At 34.3% G+C, this 23,390-nt stretch overlaps 1 protein-coding gene across 4 annotated transcripts in view; it reads left to right on the forward strand.

Annotated features, from left to right (window-relative positions):
• SLC26A7 (solute carrier family 26 member 7) overlaps positions 1–23,107 on the forward strand; it is a 193,306-nt gene extending 170,199 nt beyond the window's left edge. For all 4 annotated transcript variants that reach the window (XM_031946971.1, XM_031946973.1, XM_031946972.1 and 1 more), the window contains 5 exons: positions 3,227–3,275; positions 15,812–15,912; positions 21,704–21,758; positions 21,848–21,951; positions 22,924–23,107. In XM_031946971.1, the coding sequence (XP_031802831.1) occupies positions 3,227–3,275; positions 15,812–15,912; positions 21,704–21,758; positions 21,848–21,951; positions 22,924–22,959 (345 nt within the window). In that variant the 3' untranslated portion in view covers positions 22,960–23,107. The remainder of the gene's footprint in view (positions 1–3,226; positions 3,276–15,811; positions 15,913–21,703; positions 21,759–21,847; positions 21,952–22,923) is intronic.
• Positions 23,108–23,390: the final 283 nt, after the last annotated feature.

Consider the following 23,390-nt stretch of genomic DNA (forward strand, 5'->3'; position numbering starts at 1 on the left):
AACCTGTACAAAGTACTTTGGGGAGATAGGATCTAAGTTCCTCAAAAAGAGATATTTTACTTTGTATTTATAGCCCCAGTTCCTAGTACCTTGCCTGAAATATAGTAGGTATTTAATAAAAGTTTGTCGATTGATAAAAGGAAATTATTCTGGGGCCATCACAGCTATCTTTAAATATTTACTGGGCTGAAAGATTAGTCATCTGTTCAGAAGATAGAACTAGAAACAAAAGTTTCAAGAGAGGCAATGTTGGTCTTGTAAGGAAAAATCTTTCAATTAGAGCCATTCAGTAAGTGGAATAGGCTTCCTTGAAAGGCTCAGAGTCTTCCTTCAATGGAACTTTTCAAGAAGAGCTCATGGATGATCATATCCTAGGGTAGAAAGGGAGAGAGAAGGACAGGGAAAGGAAGAGGGAGAATAGGAGAGGGAGAGAATATGTAGATCAGAAAACCTGTCTAGTTTTATCCTATCATTTGAGAGGAAACCAAAGTATATCATAATGGGGATTTCTCTTTGGGTATTGCTTGTACTAAATAGTTGCTGAAATCCCACCTAATCTTGTGGTTTCATGAATTTTTTTGTCCAATGAAAGATGAGCAAATCATCCCAGTGTTGAAATAGCTCTCAATCTAGCAGGCAACATATCCAAGATCTACAAGACAAGGGAAAATGTGTGAGAGAAGTATATACTTTGATTATTATGATGCAGAAATTTAGCTTCCCTTATTAAGTCACAAATAATCTAAATGAATTTTCATTTTAGTTTGACTGAATCATCTTTCTTTGCACCTACAATAATTGAATCCTTAAGATCTATCTCATATATCCTATTTTAACAGTGAAAAGTGCCCTGAACAAATTAGCCTATAATCTTTTCTCCTTTTTCTGATTATTTAAATACCTTTCATATAACACTGAACATATATCATTTTTTTATTGTTAATTGATTTTACTTTGTATGTGTTTTATCTCCCAGGTAGATTAAAAACTCTAAGAGGACAGGGGCTATGGATGTATCTTGCTTTTATTACCCTCAACTGTTCTTTTTTCATATCCATGAGCCCTAAAATTCCTTAGTCTTTCATATTTGTTTTGTATAATTTCATCATGATCCTTTCATTGGGCCCTCTGACCATGATTTTGATGGTAAATATTTTATAACCAGCTCGCCAAAAAGCACAAACACTTTTTAGTTTAATCTTCATTATTAACATATTGTCAATCACTTTCTTTATGAAAAAAACAATAAGTAAAGCCCTGATTTGTAGTGTTTGCTGATTTTGGAGGTGTAAACACTCACACTAAAAGTGTTTCTCATATATTGGCTACCCCCATATTTGAAATGCTTACCCTCCTCATCTCTAATTTGCAGTTTATCTAGACCCTTAAAACTCAGCTCAAGCTGAGTATCTTCTGAAGGAGACCTTTCCACATTCACCCTAGTACCTCCCCTCTAAGACTATTTTAATTTATACTGCATATAGCTTGTTTGTATGTAATTATTTGTGTTGTCTTTCCCATGAGAATGTGAGTTTTTTGAGAGTAGGCATCATCTTTTTGCCTTTCGTTATATTCTTGGCTTTTAGAATAATGCCTGAAACATAGTAAGCACTTAGTTAAAGCTAGTCACTGATTTTGTATTTCCCTCAGTGCCTTCCACAATCCCTTCCACATAGTAAGTACTCAGTATTTGTGATTAAGATGGAGACTTTTTCTCAAATTCTTTTTCTGTGATAAATATTGTCCTGAGTTTAGGGAAAATTGCAACTCTTTTGGGTGAATGTCATTGAGTTGAACTAACAGTTTGTGCCTTTCCAGATTCAACCAAATTAAAGCTGATACCTTAGCAATTTAAGATGTTATCCAGTTCTTATTTATTTAAAAAACAAAAACAACTCTTTTCGATTATTTAGGGTATTTTTGGAGTCAAGAATAGTGGGAGTATGAAGAAAGATTAGAGTGGGGTAGTTATGAAAACTTCACTTGCCAGCTAAACACCATTAGAACATCTTATCTTCTTATCTATTAAGATAAGGGGTTGGTCTAGATTCTTTGTATGTAGTTCATTCCCTCTCTCATAGTCTAAGATTCTCCTTTGAAAAATAAATGGGATATAATCTCATCAGGTGGAAGGAGACATTGGAGACAATATCTATTGGCAGGCAAAAGTTTCTACTGTTTCCCCCAGGTAAACTAATTGTCATTGGAGAATATGTTATAATGTCAGAATCCTGACTCAGATTTTCAACTACAGAATTTCCACAAGAGAGAAACAATACCTTGGCATGAAGTTCCACAGATGAGCATTAAGCTTTTGTCCTGATATTAACTGAGTATTCATTTCCATTGATATTTATCATTGAACTAGGTAAATTATGGTTCAGTCACTGGCAGTGATTCTTAATAGTATTTTTGTGTGTGTGTCATGAATCCCTTTGCTAGTCTGGTGAAGTCCTTGACCCCCACTAAGAATAATACTTATTGCCTATATTCATAAAAGAAGAAAGTACTAAATTTATGTAGAAATAAGTGAATTTTTCTCCTTCCAAATTCACAGGCTCCTTGAGATCTATTCATAGACCCTCAAAGGATCTATGTACCCCAGATTGATTCCTTGGTTTAATATAAATGACAATATATCTGTGACTTGGAACACAACTCTGTTCCCTTTCAATTCTATTCAACTCTCTATTCAACTTATATTCAACTGTATTCTTTTCTAAGAGACACGTGGATAGAGGACTGAATTTGGAATCAGGGAGATTTTTCTTCCTGAATTCAAATCTGGCCCCAAACACTTACTAGCTGTGGGACCCAAAGTTTTCTTATCTATAAAATGATCTGGAGAAGGAAATGGCAAACAACTCTAGTACTTTTGGTAAGAAAACCCCAAAATATTCTCATAAATAGTAGGTTATAACAAAAACAAATAGATGGGCTTTAGCTCTATTAACCTATATAGTTTTTTGTAACTCTTAGGATAATATAAGATCCTTGAGACAGAGATAGTTTTATTTGTTCACGTGTTTGTTTATTTTGTCTTTGTATATAGCTAATGCCAGGATAGGACCTTTTATATATATTAAGCCCTTAGCAAATACTTTTTTGATTGAGGAAAATTTGATTTTCTTTTTAACCTGAAAAGTTGAGAAGGATGGTATGGATTGAGACATAAGAACTAATACTTGAAATAAACTGTTTCTCTTACATATTGTTTTCTTTTCAGTGTGAACAAAATACGTTGCTCAATTCTACTTCCAATGGTACCTGCAATGGTAAGTTAATCATTTATTCAGTGAATTAAAAACAATCTAACCTAAATAATAGTGGAATCAAGGTGAAGGGGGAGATGCAAATTTTTATTTTTTGTTTTCATTTTCTGATTGTTTTGTTTGTGAAATGCACTTAATTCTCTCAAAATAAGACATTTTCATATATTGAAATATCTTTTAAAAAAGTTATGGAATAGAACAAGCATTTCTGTAATATAGTGCAATAAAAAAAATGATTGCACTTGACACTGCAAATCTACTATGCACAATTTGCTATTTCTTTTAAATAAACAACAATATTATCATGTAAATTTATTTTTTCCTTTTTTTCTCCCCCTTCCCACACAGATAGCTACAATTAGATACAGATAGGTTTATGTGTATATGTATGTGTGTATGTGTGTGTGTGTGTATATATGTATATATATATGTATGTGTGTATATATATATATATATATATATATATATACACAAAGTGTTTTATACATTTTACTATTTATCTGTTTTTTTCTCTGGATGCAAATAATATCTTTCTTCATATGTCCTTTATAGTCAATTTGGGTATTTATGATTAATTACAATAGTCAAAAATAACTTATTTGTTTAAAATTGTTCTTAAAACAATATTGCTGTTACTGTACATAGTATTCTACTGCTTCTGCTAATTTCCTCTTCATTATATCATGCAAATCTTTTCATGTTTTTAAAAAAATAATTGAGCTCACCATTTCTTATAGCACAGTTATGTTCCCTAACAGTAATTTACTACAGTTTAATCAACCATTCTCTAGTTGATGGACATCCTTGCAATTTCTAGTTCTTTGCCACCACAAAGAGAGCTGCTATAAACATCTTAGAACATTTGGGTTCTTTCCTCTTTGCTCTAATCAACTTTGGAAATAGACTAAGTAGTGACATTACTGGGTTAAAGGAACACAGGGAGTTTAATAATTATTTGGAGATAATTCTAGATTGCTCTCCAAAATGGTTGGATCAGCTCATAATTCCACCAACAATTAATAAGATATTCCAATTTTTCCACATTCCCTTGAACATTTGTTACTTTACCCTTATATCATTTTAGGCATTTAGGGTTAGGGTTAGGGTCTGATACATATAAAATTTTTCTCAACGTTGTTTTAATGTGCATTTCTCTAATCAATAATGATTTAGATGATTTTTTGTATAACTAAAAAGTGGTTTGATTTTTTCATTGGAAAACTTCCTGTTCATATTTTTTAATCATTTATCAATTGGGGAATGATTGTTGTTTTTATAGATTTGACAAATTTCTTTATATATTTTTAGATAAGACCTTTATCTTAAAAAAGTGTCTATAAAATTTCTCCCCTGATTTTTTTCTTTTCTTCTGATCTTGGCTACATTTGTTTTATTTGTGCAAAAACCTTTTTAATTTAATGTAATAAAATTATCCGTTTTATACCTAACTTTACACTCTATCTCTTGTTTATTCATAAGTTAATAATCTATCCATAAATCTGATTAGTAATATGTTCCATGTTGTAATTTTCTTGTAAAACCTCTTTTTAGGTCTAGATCATGTAATCATTTAGATTTTTATCTTGGTATATGGTGTAATATCTTTTATACAACAAGAATTGTGGCAACACTCAAAAATTCAGTGGCAAATCAAAGCATTTATCAGTATAATTAAGTCTAATATGTCATATTCATAAATAATAACCAGATATTAAAAAGCAAGAGTAGCTTTAAAAATATCGTTCAGTTTTCTCAGGTAAATAGCAATTCGAATCTTTCCTTGATACTTAGCTCTATGACCTTAAACAAATGACTTAGTCTCAATCAGCCTGCTTCCACATTTGTAAAATGGGATTAATAATAGCATTTACCTCACATTATTGTTGTAAAAATAAAATGTGATAACATTTGTAAAGTGCTTTGCAAAACTTGAAACACTGTAAATACTAGTGATGATGATGATGACAATGATGATGATGATGATGATGATGGCAATGGCAGCTAGTTGGTACAGTGGATAGAGTGCAAAGCGTGGTATTTGTTTGCCTTCAGACACTTAATAACATGTGAACTTGGGTAAACCCTGTTTGCCTTAGTTCCTAATCTGTTAAATGAGCTAGAGAAAGAAATGGCAAACCACTCTGGCATTTTTGCTAAGAAAGTCCCAAAAGATGTTTTGAAGAAATGGGCACAACTGAACAACAATTATTATTAATACTGTCAGTATGATAGGGACCATGCTACATCATAGGGATATAAAGAGGCAAAAAACAAACAAAAAATAGTACTTCTCTCAAATTACTTACAGTCTAATAGAAAAGTTATCTTGTGGCAATTAAAAAGGTTTGAGAGACATAGTTTCTGGATAATTTAATCATTTTATTAATGACTAGCATGTTATTAATAAAAAGACTGTTATTTGCCCATCTCTCTTAGGGTGGCAGGCTCAGGATTATATGTTCTTTTGGAAGATGAGTAGCATTTAACTGATTTTAAGAGAGTATGGGCTATATTAAATTAAGGGGCTGAGAGTGATATGATATTATTCTTGGACAGAAAGTCTTATCTCTATATCCAGATCAACACTAGCTTAGGGACAGCTAATCAAAGAATTTATCCCCACCCAAATCTGAGTAGAACATAATGAGCTTCTCTACCTTAGATTAAATACCTTGTAAGGTTGGGTCAGGTCTGAGTAAGATTGAGGAGAATTAATTCAATCTCATTATTAGTAAAGTCCTCCAAGAAACTGAACTTTTTACTTGTTAAAATCAGGACATTAGAAGAATGGGAGAACTCTGGATTTCCCCAAGTTGTTGGTTAGTAATAACTATTTCTGTCACTATGTGCAAACAAAATATATACAATTATCTATCCCTTCCTTATCACTACTTTCCCCATCATAGTTTCAATAATATTGTGGTTTGGCATAAAGAATTAAATGGGAATTTTGGAGCAGTTTTGTGTAATCTTCAGATGACAATTGAAGGCCAGTGATTGATATAGAAAATGTTTGGAAACTCAGAAAGGCATTTAAAAAAAATCCAAATTTTGCAATAAGGTTCTGTAATGTCCTCCCCACCCTCCAAGAAAAGGAAATAACTCAGACTTCTTCTCTGGTATGAAGGGAAGACCAAAAAATTTTTACACAGATTTTCTAGGTCATAGGGGCACTGTACTGTACCCCTGCTCCCTATAACATGGATAAAGGATAACTGTATGTATGTATATACATGTATATGTGTGTCTATATGTGTAAACATATATAATTATACATATGTATAGTTTTATATATATATATATTTATTAATTTATCTGAGGTAATAGTACTCTCTTGAAAGCTAATTGTGATGCTAGAGCTTTTACTGTTAAGATGGATAAAATAAAGATTCTTGGAAAGAAAGGAAAGGGAAATGAAGTGAAGTTGAGAAATTTTCCATTCTTATCTGTGTTTTCACAGGTATATTTCACTGGTAAGAAAATTTTGTTTACTTTTCTATGTAGTTCACAAATATTCTGCAACACAGAATCTTAGAGAGCTATGTGGACCATCAGATTATTGGTAGTATTGAGGTATTAGGGATGTGTTGCAGTGTTTCTGAAAGAATTCAAGCTTAGACAGCTTCCATCCAAGTAAAGGCTTTCTGATGAGATTTACACACTCCCTGAAGGAGAGAGCCTCCCAGCAAAGCAAGACAAGGATTTTTATCAGGAGAATAATGCTAATTACTTTACAAAATATACGAATTTTGAGATTATAGGATGAGTTACCTGACATGAGGAAGTGTAAAGCCTTGGTAGAACGTGCTTACTGAATGCAAACAGAAAAACCCTTTAAAGGGGCCTATTAATGTATGCTAATAATATTATAAATGGCATGAGTTCACTCAAGACACCCAAGCAAATAAAGGGCAGGCACTACATTGGGGAAAATCCTTTCTGTGGATTGCAGTCTAATATCCTGCACTGTATCCTAGTGGTGCGACTTTCTTATTGGCTATTTTCTGTGGTATGTCTGAACCAGATGATATGGTTACAGAACATGTTGGCCTGCTTGTCAGTGACTGATTAATGATTTCTCTGGGGTTTAGGCTCAGAGCAGCAATCAGAATCCCATCAGTAGGTATTAGAGGTTTTTTAAGCTGGATTAAGAAAAATGCTTATGATAATGGTGTTGTGGAGAACTCAATAGTGTTGTTTTTTTATTTTGACTACTGAAATGGCAATTAAAAATAATGAGTCTTTGTGTGATTTTTGCTTTTATCTATATTGCATTTAAAGTTTTATTTGACCCTAAATTTTTTTTTTACATAGTTGATAATGAGTGACCCATTGACAATCATTGGGGAAGTTTTTGTCTATATAATTTTGATCCTAAATTACTTATTATTAGACCCATCAATGGACCATAGGAAGGCATTTAATAGGCATATATAGAAAATATCCTGAATGAAAGGCTTTAATTGTCTATTTTGTAGGAGAAAAAGTGGTACCCTCATCATAAAATTAAGGTCTCTGGTCATAGATACTGGTTAATTTTTTGTCAAAATTTAAATTTATTGGTATATAGTTTGGAAATAGCCACATTTATCCTATTACCCCCCCCTTAAGGGATGCTTCAATGATCAGGTATAGCTACTGTGTTTGATATGGTCCAAGTTTGCTTTCATCCTGTTTAGAAAAGATTTTTTTTTTAATTTAATAGCCTTTTATTTACAGGTTATATGCATAAATAACTACAGCGTTAACAATTGCCAAACCTCTTGTTCCAATTTTTCACCTCTTACCCCCCACCCCCTCCCCTAGATGGCAGGATGACCAGGAGATGTTAAGTACATTAAAATATAAATTAGATACACAATAAGTATACATGACCAAAACATTATTTTGCTGTATAAAAAGAATTAGACTCTGAAATATTGTACAATTAGCTTGTGAAGGAAATCAAAAATGCAGGTGGGCATAAATATAGGGATTGGGAATTCAATGTAATGGTTTTTAGTTATCTCCCAAAGTTCTTTCTCTGGGCATAGTTGGTTCAGTTCATTACTGCTGCATTGGAAATGATTTGGTTGATCTCGTTGCTGAGGATGGCCAGGTCCATCAGAACTGATCATCATATAGTATTGTGGTTGAAGTATATAATGATCTCTTGGTCCTGCTCATTAGAAAAGATTTGTAATGTGAATTTATTTTACTTTTCAAAAATCTAATTGCTTTGGTTACTTTACTTAGAAGCTTAGAGTAAAAGAATGGCCATTCTTTTAGGTAGATGAATGCAATAAGAGAATTGAAAGGAAAAGGTTACAAAATAGAACCTTTCCCCATTTCTGAAAAGCATTTAAGAAAACTCATTAAATGCTTATTTTGAATAATTTTGTTTTTTGAGAATACAGCAATATTTCTGATTCTCTTTTAATGTCTTTCTTCCCATTACCACTCGGTACCATAAACATCCATTTATCTTAGTGTGTGCCTCTTCCCCTACCAAAAAGAAAAAACAAAAACCAAAAAACTTTATCTCCAGGATTGAAATGTAGTCTTACTCCCTGTTTTAGGTCTTTAGGTCAGCTTGACTCTAAAAATTAGGCTGTAAAAGCTATATTAGTGACTTGCCTAATGAACATGAGCAATAAAGGTTCTGATCTCATGTGCTGGGATCCTATTATTTTTTTCATTGGGTTAATAAGTCATCAGGATTCTGCAGATGCTACTTCCCAGCCTGAAAGAGGCAAAATTTTAAAGGGCTGCCTCTGGCCTCATGACTATTTTTCCTTCTCTCACCTTTTATTTAAAAGATGCCCTCTGAGCTCTTTTAAATCTCAAATATTAGCTTCTTGTACAACATCCTAGGTGTTGATGATCCCTGCTGAGTATTTGTACAAAGTTTTTGAGAGGATGTAGTACCAAAAATAACATGATGTTATTTCCACATAGGTTATTTCCCTATTACAAAAATAAAATTTGTAGGTTAAAATGAATTATGGGGAGAAAAAAACATCGGTTTCTTGTTGGATTTGACTGTTTCTTGATCTTGTTGTTGTATAATAAGATTTCTGAAGCCAACACTGAATTTAGGGTACTTGCCATTGTAATGATAATAATAACGATCATTTTAAGGCTTGCAAAGAATTTTGCATGCATTATCTCTGATGTTCACAATAATTCTATGAAGTTGATACTTCTATTATCATTATTTTACAGAGGAGGAAATTGAGGCTGAGACAGGTTTAAATGATTTGTCTTGAGTCACACACACACACACACACACACACACACACACGTCTTAGAGACAGGATTTTTATTCATCTCTTTCTGATTTTAAATCCAGTTCTCTACCAGTGTCTAAAGTAGCCAAGTAATAGATTTCAAGAGGTATAAAGCCCAATTCATTGTGACTGTCAAAGTTAATTAATAGTTGTTTGGTATTCTTTATTCTTTTGCTTCATGTTGAATCATTGGTAATTTAAAACACAATTAAATCTTTCTTTGGAATAAAAATTGATCCCTATAGACTAATAATTAATTCAGTCATCAAGGCTTTAAAGCTTTTTAAAATTGACAAATAGTAATATTATATTTTTATTGCCTTGGATAGGGGGAGTAAAATCAATTTCCCAAATATAAAAAAAAAAAAAAATCCTACATAAACACATTCTTTTAAACCAGCAGTTCTCAAGCTTTTTGGTCTTGGGAGCCCCTTATACTTTTAAAAGTTATTGACAATCCTCCATACCTCAAGGGAGTTTATGTCAATATGTTGACTTGCCTTGCTTGACTATATGTATTGGTTACAAGGGAGGGCTTCTATTGATTTGGTGAAGAAAGGGTTGGTAGGTATTAGAGTGATTCAAAAAAAGAACATAGAAAAAAATCAGTGAAGCATTTAAAACACATAGAAGAGAACAGAAGAAAGATCCAAATAAATCAGATAAGCAGAACACTTTTGTGCTGTTATTTTAGATTTAATATACATTGTAAAGCAACCTAACAAGTTTAGTTTTGCACACAATTCTTTTTCATGTTGTTAAATCCATAAAAAATAATAATAGCAATCATATCCAACAAAGGAGAGACTGAGAAAGAACAATCATACAGAGAGCTCTATGGTCCCAAAATTCAGAATGAGGAAGAGGAAGAACATACAGAGAAGATGATCACCAGGGTCAAAAGATGCAAAGTATTTAAGAAGGGATGGAAACTAAAGAAAATCTATTTGATTTATCCATTAAAAGGCTATTGATAATTTGGAGAAATTAGTTTCAAATGAAATCAGCAGTTGGACAGCAGCATGGGGGTGTGTGTGAAGAAAGCTCCAGACAAAAAGTGGAAACAGGTGTTTTTTCTAAGAGCAGAATTATAATGGGAGTAGTGATGGATAGGGAGGAAGGAGGAGGTTATGGGCTAGGATGGAGCTGTAGATCCTAATACTGTTTCAGTTTCAAAAGCAATTAATTTAGTAATACTGTAGGCTTAGTTTAGTAAAAAGTGACATATCGTGTCACTGATACATTCTCTCCCCCACATTCCCCCCAAGTAAAAAGGACAGAACACAGTAAACTAGGCTATTGGTACTGAATTAGGGGCACTTTTCTCTCTCTTCTGACTATTTTCAGGGAACTGAGAGACTGGGGAAGATCGATCATGCCTTGTAAAGATCATAACATCATTGATTTAAGTATGGAAAGTATCATAGAGATTATTAGGTTCCCTCTTCCTACCCCATTATTTTTACAAAGGGAAACCAGGCCTAAAGAGCTTAAATCAACTTGCCCAGTGTCACGTAGCCTAGTAAGTATCTGAAGGAGTATTTAAATCCAGGTCTTCTCGGCTCTAACCATTAGACAACAGTCTCTTCTTCCTTCCTTTCTAGTCACTGGTCCTTAGGAGAGAACAGAGGATCCACAGACCCTTATAGTTGCCAGAATTATAGAGTGAAGAAAAAGGGACAACATGTCTAGAAAGTCTTCCTCAGGTAGTGTCCAATTGAGAGCTCCCCATCCAGCATTTAGTTCTATAGACTGCCCAACTGGTTTACCTTGCCCCAGGGAGTTGGGGAGATTTGAATCTGAGCACCTGAATTGATCTTGCCTACATACCCCAAAAGTTTTGAGCTTCCAGGTTTGAGAAGAGAAGGTGTGGGTATCTAATACATGCATTTGTATTTGGTTTTGTTCCTTTAAATATAGATAGATAGATATAGACAGACAGACAGAAAGATAGATAGATAGTTATGCATATTTATGTGATTTGTTCCACTGAGACAGGAAGAAAAGGAGACTCTTAGGCAGCATAGGTATTACAGTGGATAAAAGGCAAAAAGACTTGAGTTCAAATTCAGCCTTAGATACATATTAGCTGTGTGACCTCAGGCACACCATTGAACCTCTGTCTTGAGTTTCTAATTTGTAAAATAGGAATAATAATGACATCTACTTTCCAGGATTGTGAGGATCAAATGAGATAATATTTATACAGTATTTAACACAATGCCAGATACATAGTTGGTGCTATATAAATGCTTATACTACTATTGCTGTTACCACTACTCCTACTGCTACTATTGCTACTACCGCTATTACTACTACTACTGTCACTACAATTACTACTACTGCTGCTGCTCTTACTATTACTATTATTGTTACTACTCTTTCTGCTACTATTACAACTACTACTGTTACCACTATTACTACTACTGCTATGACTATTACTACTACTACTACTGTTACTACTCCTACTGCTACACTACTACTTCTGCAAGTACTACTACTACTATTACTGCTGCTGCTGCTGCTATTACTAATACTACTACTGCTGTTACTACTACTACTGCTGCTGCTGTTACTATTACTACTACTAGTACTGTTACTGCTGCTACTATTATTGCTGGTACTGTTACTACTTCTACTACTACTACTACTGGAAAAAGGCAAGGGTTTTCTGGAGAATGGGGGATGTACTAAAACAGTGAGACTACTTAACAATGAGATCATGCAAATCTACATAAACACCCACCCCTTAGACTAAGGAAATAACCTGTCTTTAATAAAAGGAGAGAAGAGTAGACAGGTGACCCCTGAGAGTCCTAACAACAGAGTACTTCTTGTGTTAGGTTTACTGCATAACTTCTTGGGCAAACCTGTGACTACTAGTGCTTTCTGATGCTTGGTGACCTCATAAGGGGTTTTCTTGGGAAAGATAATGGAGTATTTTGCCATTTCCTTCAACAGTGAATTAAGGCAAATAGGGATTAAGTAACCTGCCCAGAGCACACAATTAGAATATGAGGTGAATTTGAATTTGGGTCTTCCTGTCTGGAGACCTACTCTGAATCACAGAGCTGATTGTGACTTTGGATCTAATTCTTTTTACTGAACAGGATCATACAACTGGATTATTTTGCCCCCTGGTGGTCAAATTAAGTAAATCGACACTGTTACAGATTCTTAGACACTTCATTGATTCAATCATTGCCCAGAGATTGAAGCTCAATGTGACCCTTTACTCTCAGTAGACAGTATTATATGAGACAGGTAGTGCAATAGAAGGAACAGTAGGCCTAGAGTCAGAGAGACCAGAGTTTGTATCTCATCTCAAAATTTATTTATTGCTGGGATACTGGGTAGATAAGGTCTCTGCCTCAGTTTCTGTAAAATGTAGTATCCACTTCCCATGGTGATTATGAGAATGAAATATTGTACAGAATTTAGCACTGTGTCTAGTACATAGTAGATGCTATGTGAATGGTAGTTTTTGTCATTATTACGTAAGTTGGTACCAAAAATATTAGTCACCTGGGGAGATCTTTTAAATTAAGAGCTTGCCCTTTATTGCTTTGAAAACCCAGAGTTTTTATATACCATAATATAATTGTATTTCTACTATTATGTTTATAGATAATTTTAAATGATTATACTAAATTTATAATATATATTCAAATTTATATTATGTATAATTATATTGTTGTTTTGTTCTTTGTTCTCCAAGAGGAACATGACTTCAGGGAGATGACATCATGACATGCAAATGAATTAGATTTAAATGAGATAGTGTTGAGGTCTAGATTTGGGGTACGTAAATTAAATTAGGGTTTAGTTGAGGTCTAGTGGCAGGTTTTGGATACAGGAAGTCAAACAGCTCCTCTGCAACCTCCCTGGATTCGGTGCAAGGAAATGAGGTCTAGAAGCAGCATGAGTCCCCAATAAAAGCATTTATTAGCCCGAGAGCTAGATTGATAAAAGAGGTTTATTATTGGGTTTGGAAGTAGGAGATAGGTGAAGGTAGAGATAAGGAGGGTACTGGACAGAGGGTCTAGTGGACAAAGGGTCCTCACATGGCGACCATGTTTGGAATCTCTGCAAAGAAGGGTTCCCAGCGTGGCCTTTTTATAATAGGAGACTTAGCTTGAGGGGCTTTTGGGTATAGCCCCAAAGTTGGCTCAGATCTGGATGGGGGTGGGACGGTCAGGATCTTCTATTGGAATTCAAAGGGACCAGGATTTGTGAGTCAAAGGATAATTACATTCACTAGAGAGGTTTGGGAATCAAAGTTAGGAATCTTTCCCAAATCTATGGGAGGTGCAAGGTAACTTTCCTCACCTTTCCCTCCAGAGCCATCTAGGTCCAATGGCCAGGTATAGATCAGGAGGACTTGGAGATGGCCCTAAAGCAGTGGGAGATCTTGGTCTTTTTAAGCTAAGGTCTTCTACAGGTCTCAGTCTGACTGAGGCCACTTCCATTCAGTGATTTAGGCTAGATAGCAATTGAGGCAAAGAATCTCCTCTTTCACCTTATCTAAAGAAATCTAAATAAGTGAATCTGGGAGGGGAAGACCCTCAGGGTTTCTGGTAAGAGGAGAAATGATTGCTATTTATATTCAATCTGAGTCAATTAGACCCAAACAATGACCTACAGGGTCTTGGCCTAGAACCCCTGGTGGCCTATGAGAATCAGATTGGTTTTGGTTTAAGGCATTGTCCTTAAGAAGGAAATCTAGCCATTAAACTCCAAGATATTTTAGAAGGGTTCAGAGGTACAAAAGAGAAAAATAAATGCTTTTAAGAGCATCTGTAGGTAAGGATCTGAGATCCTTTGTGGGCAGAGAGAGGATAAGAGGTAAGGAGGGATAGAGAAAGGGAGGGAGAGAGAGAGAAAAAGAGGGTAGAGAGGGAGAGGAGAAAGAGAAGGAGGAAAAGAGGGAGAGGAATAGAGAAAGGAAGTGAGGATGGAGATGTATTATATATTAAAATAAGATATAACCATGTATTATATATAATTATATATATAGCAATATATAGTTACATATTAAAATAATATATAGCCATGTATTTTATGTAATTATATATTAAAATAATATGTAACTGTTGAGGTCTAGATTTGGGGTACCTAAATGAAATTAGGGTTTAGTTAAGGTCTAGTGGCAGGTTTGGGGTACAGGGAGTCAGAGCTCCCCTGCAACCGCCTTGGATTCGGCGCAAGAATACGGCGGTAAATGAGGTCTAGTAGTGGCGAATCCCCAATAAAAGCATTTATTAGCCCGAGAGCTAGATTGATAAAAGAGGTTTATTATTGGGTTTGGAAGTAGGAGATAGGTGAAGGTAGAGATAAGGAGGGCACTGGACAGAGGGTCCAGTGGACAGAGGGCCCTCACAGGGCATGTTTGGAATCTCTGCAAAGAGGGATTTCCAGTATGGTCTTTTTATAATAGGAGACTTAGCTCGAGGGGCTTTTGGGTGTAGCCCCAAAGTTGGCTCAGATCCGGATGGGGCTGGGACAGGTCCCGATCTTCTATTGGAATTCAAAGGGACCAGGATTTGTGAGTCAAAGGGTAATTACATTCACTAGAAGGGCTTGGGAATCAAAGATAGGAATATTTCCCACATCATAACTACATAGTTACATGTTAAAAGAATATATAACCATGTGTTATATATAGTTATATATTAAAATAATATACACTTATATGGCACAATATAATTATAATAGGATAATTATAACATTCTTTAACTATGCTTATTATAATCTTATAATTATTTAGACTAGGTGGCATAGCACATAGAATGTTGGACCTGGGGTCAAAAAGATGAGTTCCAATTTGATCTCTTTAAAACAAAAATGTTTAACAAATATCATCTCAGATGAGAAAACTGAGGCAAGTAGAAATAAAGTGACTTTGTCTAGAGTCACACAATTAGTAAGAAAGAATATGAGGCAGAATTTGAGCTGAGATCTCCCTGATTCCAGTGCTATGTCCACTAGGGTAAGTAGATGCCTCCATCTTAACAAATCTAACATATACCAACTAAAACTCCCATGTATACGATAGAACAAAAAAAGATTATGTCTGAAACTGTGAACCCCTTTATCTTTCATACCTTTTAATTTTCTTGGTACTCATTATAAAAGGCACATGAGAGTACCTTAGAAATTTAATAATGCAAATTATTATTACATGTTAGATCATTTCCTTGGGACTCTAGAAAATTGGAAACTTTTTTCTTTGGAAATTCTCATCAGATTTTATCTTTGTCCTTTCTTTAGGAGAAACCCCACAACCATATCCTAATGAAAAATGTTCTGTGATACTGGATTGCATTGGATTGACTTTCTTTGATTATACTGGAGTTTCTACACTTGTTCAGGTATTTAAGTAATTTATTTCAAATTTGAATGTTCTCCCAAGCATCCTTTTCTTTTTCCTAAACTGAGGGGGAAGTCTGTTCTGGATGGGTAAAGTGGATTTGTACCTCTTAGCCCTTTGCTTCAAAAGCATAAAAATGATGAATTTGGGCTGATTGTTTCTTCTTCCATATGCCATGGAAACATAATCTTCCTATGAAAAAAAGAGTAATTAGAGGTCATCATTACATTATGTATTTTATTCAGTTTGACTGTGTTATGCTTATCTTCCTTCCTGATAGGAGTAGCAAGATAATGGTGCTGATATGCCCACATATATTCAAATATACATACATTTCTTTTGGAACAGAGTCTATTTCTGTGCTTTTGTAAATGTGGGAAATCTTGAACAGGAAATTTTCTCCACTGGTACAGATTGGTAACTCCATAATATATAGTATTAGAGTATTATATTGAAGTCCTGAGAGTTTAAATGACTTGTACATGGTAATATGGTCAGCCTTTGTCAGAGGAGGACTCAAATCCAAGGTTTGCCTTCTCTCTACTATACCATATTTCCTCTCTTAGGTTTAGATGGCAGAGGAGAAAAGTAAAGCATCTCCGGAGCATTTGGCCTGCTTCAGGGGGCCAATAATGTCATGCCCACCAATCAAGATCTCATGGTTGGAGGTCTAGAAGTAAAAAAGCTAAGTCCTCCAGTTTCCTTCTTGCAAAATGAGGATAACACTACTCATTCTACCTACCTAAAAGCCTGTTGTTTAGATGAATTTTATATTATATTTAAAATACTTTAGAACCCTGAAGTCCTATACAAATGACAATTCTAATTTAGCTGTGTGATCATAGACAAGTCATTGAATGTCTTTGGGCCTCCATTTTCTCAACCTTATTTGTAAAATGAGGTTAAATAATACTGGAACTAGCCAACTCACAAGTTATTTGTGAGTTATTTGTGAGTTCACTGCTATTATTATTAGTAGTAACAACTACAATAGTAGGCAAAGAGGATTACTGTTTATAATAAATACATTCATTGAGTTTAAGTGGTCATACTCAATTTGGTTTCATAAGCTTAAAGTCAGCTGACTTTAAGTTCCGTGTAGGTCAAATATTCTTCCTATTTGTGCTATTAATGTAATAAAATCTTAGGCTCAGTGGACCTTGGGGGCACCTATGGTAGAAACCTATGCTGAAAGTGTGGGCAACTAGCTGGCACAGTGGAGAGAGTGCTATGTCTGGAGACAATAAGACCTGAATTCAAATTTGACTTCAGATACTTAATAGTTGTCTAACCCTGGGAGTCACTCAACCCTGTTTGCCTCAGTTTCCTTAGCTGAAAAAATGAGCTGGAGAAACAAATCACAAACCACAAACCACAAATTTCTTTGCCAAGAAATCCCAAAAAGAGTCTTAAAGAGTCAGGCATCATTGTTATTATTGTTCGTCCTTTGTTTTTGAAGAAGACCAATGACATCAGGAGGTTGATGCTTTGACTTGCAAGTGAATTGGATTTAAGTGAAACAAGAGCTGTGCAAAGCCATAAGTCCCCATGCTGTCCTCCAAAGTTATCAGAATCCAGTGGCAAAACATATGTCAGGATGACTGACAATGATGCAGGATGCATTGGGAGATCTTGGCCTTTTTTAAGCTCAGGTCTTTTTTAGGTCACAATTTGTGTCAGGCAATTCCCATTAAGTAGTTAAAGGCTAAGTAAGAATTGAGATAAAAGATGGTTTACTTTCCTTCACAAAATAATCAGCCAGGGAAGGGAACAGCCTCAGAATTTCTGTCCAGAACAGAAACAACTGCTACTTACACTCTGAGCCATCAAAACCCAAACAGTGATCGAGTGAGGCTTGGAATTTTGTCTATTATAGGTCAATTAGTGAGAGCTGGAATTATTTGGGTTTAAAGACATAGTCAAATAATCATTTGAATTAAAACCTTTTTTTCAGAGCTATGTTTCCAGAGCTCATAAATAAAACTACATAAAAAAAACTAATAAAAGTTTTCTCAGTTGTAAAAAATGATAAAAATAAATATATAGGGAAGAAAAAAATCTATCCCTCAAACCCCAAGATACCTTGAGAAGTATAAGTGATCAAAATTTATATTCCTTTGGACAGAGTACTGACATGTAAGGGTATGAGAACTGAACAAGAGCAACAATGTGATGATAGTATAATAGAGAATCCATAGACTTGGATGAAGTCTCAAGATCTGGTTTCTTATCCTAATCTTATTAGTTGTGTGATCTTAAGCAAGTCAATCATATAATATAGTTTCAAACCTCTCATTACTGTTTTGTCATTTCCCTGCTTAAAAATCTTCAGTGACTATCTATTATTTCTAGAATAAAGTACAAAACCGTGATATTGAAAGCCTCCCAATGACCTTTCCAGTTATATTTCATGTTAATTCTTCAATCTAGTCAAACTGGCCTGTGATTCATTCTCTGGACTTGATGTTCCATTTTCTACTTCTATGCCTTTGCTGAGGTGTTTCCCCAAATCTGGAAGATACTCTCTCCTCATCTACTCCTTAAGGAATGAATTAATAAACATTTAGTAAGTGCCTAATCATACCTTACACTGCTATTTGATGATAAAAATACAAAAATTAGAATCCACCCTCAAGGATTTTACCTTTTAAGGGGGGAAAGCAACATTTTCATAGCTTAGTAAAATATAGGGAAATGCAGCAAAAGTAATATATATGACCTTGAGACACAGTGAAGGGATGGAAATGGGGGAAAGATAAAAAACTGGGATAAGTGGGAATGACATTTTGGAGGGAGCTCAGTGATTCAGGAAGAAGGAGAACATTGCAGGAATGGGAGGTAAGCTGTCCAAAAATAGGGTGATAGGAATTAGATGGTCATGGATAGGGAATAACGTGGCCATTTTGGCTAAAGAGAGTTAGTGATATATTATCAGCTTGGAAAGATTTTCTCTGGGCTTAGATCAAGAAAGGCTTTAAATGCCAAACAGAATCATTTGTATCTTATCCAAAACAGTAAAAAGGAAACTTCTGAAGAATTCTACCCCCCTTCCTAAGACAGGAATAATATGTTCAGACCCAGAATCTCTAATTTATTTCAAAGAATAGCTCATATACAAAATCTTTTTCTAATTACCCCACTTAGGACTCTCCTCGATATTAATAATTGATTATTTTTAAAAAGATACTAGATAATCTTTGAACTTCTCTCTCTCTCTTCAGTATTGTGGGAAATTCAAATTATAAAGCTGCTTCCTAACATGATTTATACTACTGTACTAGGAGTTGAAAAGTAGACTTTGGAATTGCTAAGAAGCCGAAAGGTTACCCTGCTCTTGCAGAACATAGAGTATAGGATTTTTAAAAGAAGAATTCCATAAACAGTTTGGAGTAACAGACATTTTCAAAATAGTGTAGCTGTCTTCAAGACTGTAAGCTTCACAAGAGCAAAAACTATTGTGTCTTCTGTGTCTTCCAAAACATCTAGAATGGAGTTTTCAGGCATTGTAGAATAAATATTCACTAATAAATATGATCGTATTTAGGTAGATAAATATTATTCATAAATATATGTATTTCCTAAGTATAATTGTTGAGGATGTACTTCTGTGTGTGTTTACAGCTACAGTGATTTTCAATGAAAACTTAAAAACAGCAATAAAAAAAAAATCCTTTGTATTAATGGGGAACTTCTGTACAGTTGATTGAGTCAGTCATTCTCATGATCAAATTCATTTGTCAAGAGGGCAGAAACCACTTCAATAAAGTGTGGTTTGATCTATTTTCATCTTTATTCTCAGTCTAAACTAGAGAAAAGGCAGTGACTCCACACTATTATTAACATTGATTTGCTCTATGATATCACTCTAAACGATTTATCTGCTTGTTTCCTTTGTAAGCATGGGATAATATAATCCTAAGTAAGGAAGATACTGAGTAACAACTCATAAAGAAAACATAAGTCCTTATGTTCCACCATTCCAGGCTTTGTCAAAAAGAGTGACCCAAATGAAAAGGGAAATTTTTTTCTTCTGAACTCTCCACTTTTTAATTCATTCAACTGTTTCTTAAGTAATTTACAGGTTCAGAAACACTACTTCTCAGAGCTGTTGGCTGGGAAACATGATATGACCTCTACTTAGTCATCTATGTGGGGTATCAGGGAGGTCACTGAGGTAGAGAGTATGTTTATCAAAAGCCATAAACCAGCTGTAACTCTGTTCTCATGCTTCATTGGATTTAATGAAAAACCAAACATCCAAACATCGGCTTGAATTTGTCTTTGTCACCTTACAAATTTAGTAGGTATTTATTCACCGGTCCCAAGACAGAGTTTAGTTGATCTCTTTCTAATCAATATTTCTCCACATGAGTAAAAGATAGCTTTTAAATCTTTCTATTTCAATGATCAACTTAGCTAAACTTTATATCAGCTTTGGTTACATGGTGTCCATTGGTACTTAAGAAAGGATAAGAGAAGCAAAGGAAGCAAGGAAAGAAGGAAGGAAGGAAGGAAAGGAGAAAGGAAGAAAGGAAGGAAATATTTAAATTTTGTTCCAACACTGTTTTCAATGAATTAGGCTAACTCCTACATAGCTCTTAAGATATTTAGAAGGTTTTCTACACATTATTTAATACTTGCAATTACTCTGTGAAATGGATATTGCAGCTATATGCTTATATTACAGAGGAAATAAGAGAACTTCAGAGACTTGTCCAGGATTCTATAATGTGTCTGAATGAGGATTAAAACCTAAGGCTCTCTCATTTCAAGTTCAAAATTCTTTCTACCACACTGCCTTTTCCTCAAAAGTATCCAAATCTGGTTTTAATTTTGAGTAGGATTGAATCTATCAGTCAGTAACCATTTATTAAATGCCTTATATGGACTCCTGCAGGAAACATAATACAAATATATTCTTGCACCCAGGATAGAAACAGGAAAGTAAGGAAGTCTCTTCTTTCAAGGAATTCACATTTTCAAATCCAATGGGAATTTCAGTACTGTTTTTAACCTGCTTATAATTTTCCTTTTTCCAATTGTTCTCTGGTGATCATGTAATGAAACTCAGAAGTAGAAATGAGGTTTTTCTACTGAGTACAAATGTGTGAAACAATTAAAAGGGAACCAACCTAACTACCTAGGTTGGTTATCTAGGTTTTTTCTTTTAAGCCTCAGTTTATCAAATAAATCAGGCAAGATTAGTTGAATTTTAGATACTTGCAATTTAAATTTAGTTTTCTTCATGTATCCTTCCTGATGCTCAAATAAATCAGTCAAATTAGTAAAATTTTAAATCTCTGCAGCTTACATCATTTAGTTTTCTTTGTGTTTTCTTGGTGCTTCCAGAAGAGATAGAGTAGAGCAGAAATATTTAACTTTGATTGAAAATATAGAATATAGGCAATCTTTTGATTTTGTTTACAGAAAATGCTGTTTTCTGTTAAAAAGGGAAAACACTGAAGTAAGAAAAATATAGTTAGAGAAGTGATAAATGTCTTGTTTGATTAAAGCTAGTCCTTTTCTGCTTAAGTCTCTTTGGTAAAATGGATTACTGTGTAGGAGAGGAATATACAATGACTCCCTCTAGTGGTGCAATTTCATAAATACATTTAGAATCATAAATTAGAGCTATATAGTCCAGCTTTCTCATTTTCCCTCCTTTTACAAATAAAGAGATTTAAGTTGTTGAGAAGTGAAGTGACTTTCCCATAGTCACGCCGATAGTAACTTTTCCAAACCATCTTCCTCCTCACTGAGTTGACTGACATATTTTACTTTTGTCCATCTAGGTTTACATGGATTTCAAAAGCCAAAATATCGACTTCTTGTTAGCAAATTGCACAGGTAAGTAAGTCTTAATCCTTGAAAAATAGATTTACTTTGATACTGGAGGTATTTATCACATGAAATTTAATATTCATCCTCTGTTTCAGCTTCCTTGAAAAAAGCAGTGCAATATTGTGGACACCTAGAGTCAGATAAACATATTTTCTTTGAATCAGTATCTGCTGCAATTGGTGCCATCCATTTAAATAAGGTGAGACTTAAAGGGGAGACTAGGATATTTGTAGAATATGCTAAATAATCACATTTTGGGATTTGCTCACAGGTATTATTTGCATCTCAAAAACTAATGAAGATATGTATTTCAGATAACTTTTCTGAGTATAATCCCTCTCCTAGGTGTTTAGAGTCTAGTGTTTAATAATGGTTTCCCCAATCCATAAGATCTAATCATATTTATTATGTGCTTATAAGATGCAAAATTCCATACCTTTTGTTTAAATTGAATGCTTTTTCTTGGGTTGGCCAATATATGAATGCCAAACTCTAAATATGACTTTCATTCTCCTACTAGTTCACTTCTACTTCCAAACTCCCCCCCCCCAAAACACACAATATATGTATATATGTGTGTGTTTGTGCACACACAATATATATATATATATATATATATATATATATATATGGTAACTATTATATACATGTTCTGTACGAACATGGTTATTTCTTGGGACTATACCTTTAAACGTACCAGATGTTGCAAATCCCATCCACCCTGGCTTGAGTAATAATTGAGATCCTTGTAACCTAGTACATTGTGATTTCATCTTAGTAGACTGAGAAAGAGTCCTGGAGTTGCACCTTAGTTTGAATCCCACTCATGTATTTCTTGAATAACATTGATTTATCGTTATTTAATCTACCTGGTTTTCCGCATCTGAAAAATGAAAGGTTTGTGTGACACGGTTTCTAAAACCCCCTCTATTTGTACATGTGTTAGGAATCTGGCAGACACTCTTTCATCTTTGGCCTCCTTTCCCTTTACCTGCAATACCATTCAGTTCCCTGGGTATCTGCTCTTCTGATCTCCACAGGAATAAGAGTGTGGACCTACTGAGAGAGAAATAGAATTTTTCATTTCATTTTCTTGGCAGAACTTGTGTTTGGTAGCTGTTTCCATTGTGATGCTGACTGTAATTGTTCATTGCTATTTCTTTTGTTTCAGAATCTGAGCAAATTCAGTGACCACAGTGAAGTCTGAGCTTAATGTGTTATAGCTCATCTCTTCTCTCTGAGTAGTTCTCCAGGATCAACCAAGTCATGACATTTTTACATGATCTTTTGTTTTTATTATTGAACTCCTGCAGGCAATACATTTTATATCAAATGTAATAAATAGATTCAGTAACTGAATGGCTACTGATCTGTATTTACCAAATATTGTTTTTTTTATTTCTGTTCTCTTAATGTTGAGCAGGCCCATAGGGTTGGTTGTCCTATAGTAAAAATTTCATAGAAAATTTATATGTGTTTTTAAATACAGTATCTTGAAGGACTAAGCTAAAGTCTTGGTCTGTCATTGTCATTTTGTATATTGTTTTAATTCTTTTTAATTAAAAGTTAATTTGCAAAATACAGGTATATATTTCTGCTGGAATAACACATTAGGTATCTTTTCCTGTTCCCTGTAAA

The sequence above is a fragment of the Sarcophilus harrisii genome, chromosome 1, assembly GCF_902635505.1.
Source record: "Sarcophilus harrisii chromosome 1, mSarHar1.11, whole genome shotgun sequence".
NCBI lineage: Eukaryota > Metazoa > Chordata > Mammalia > Dasyuromorphia > Dasyuridae > Sarcophilus > Sarcophilus harrisii.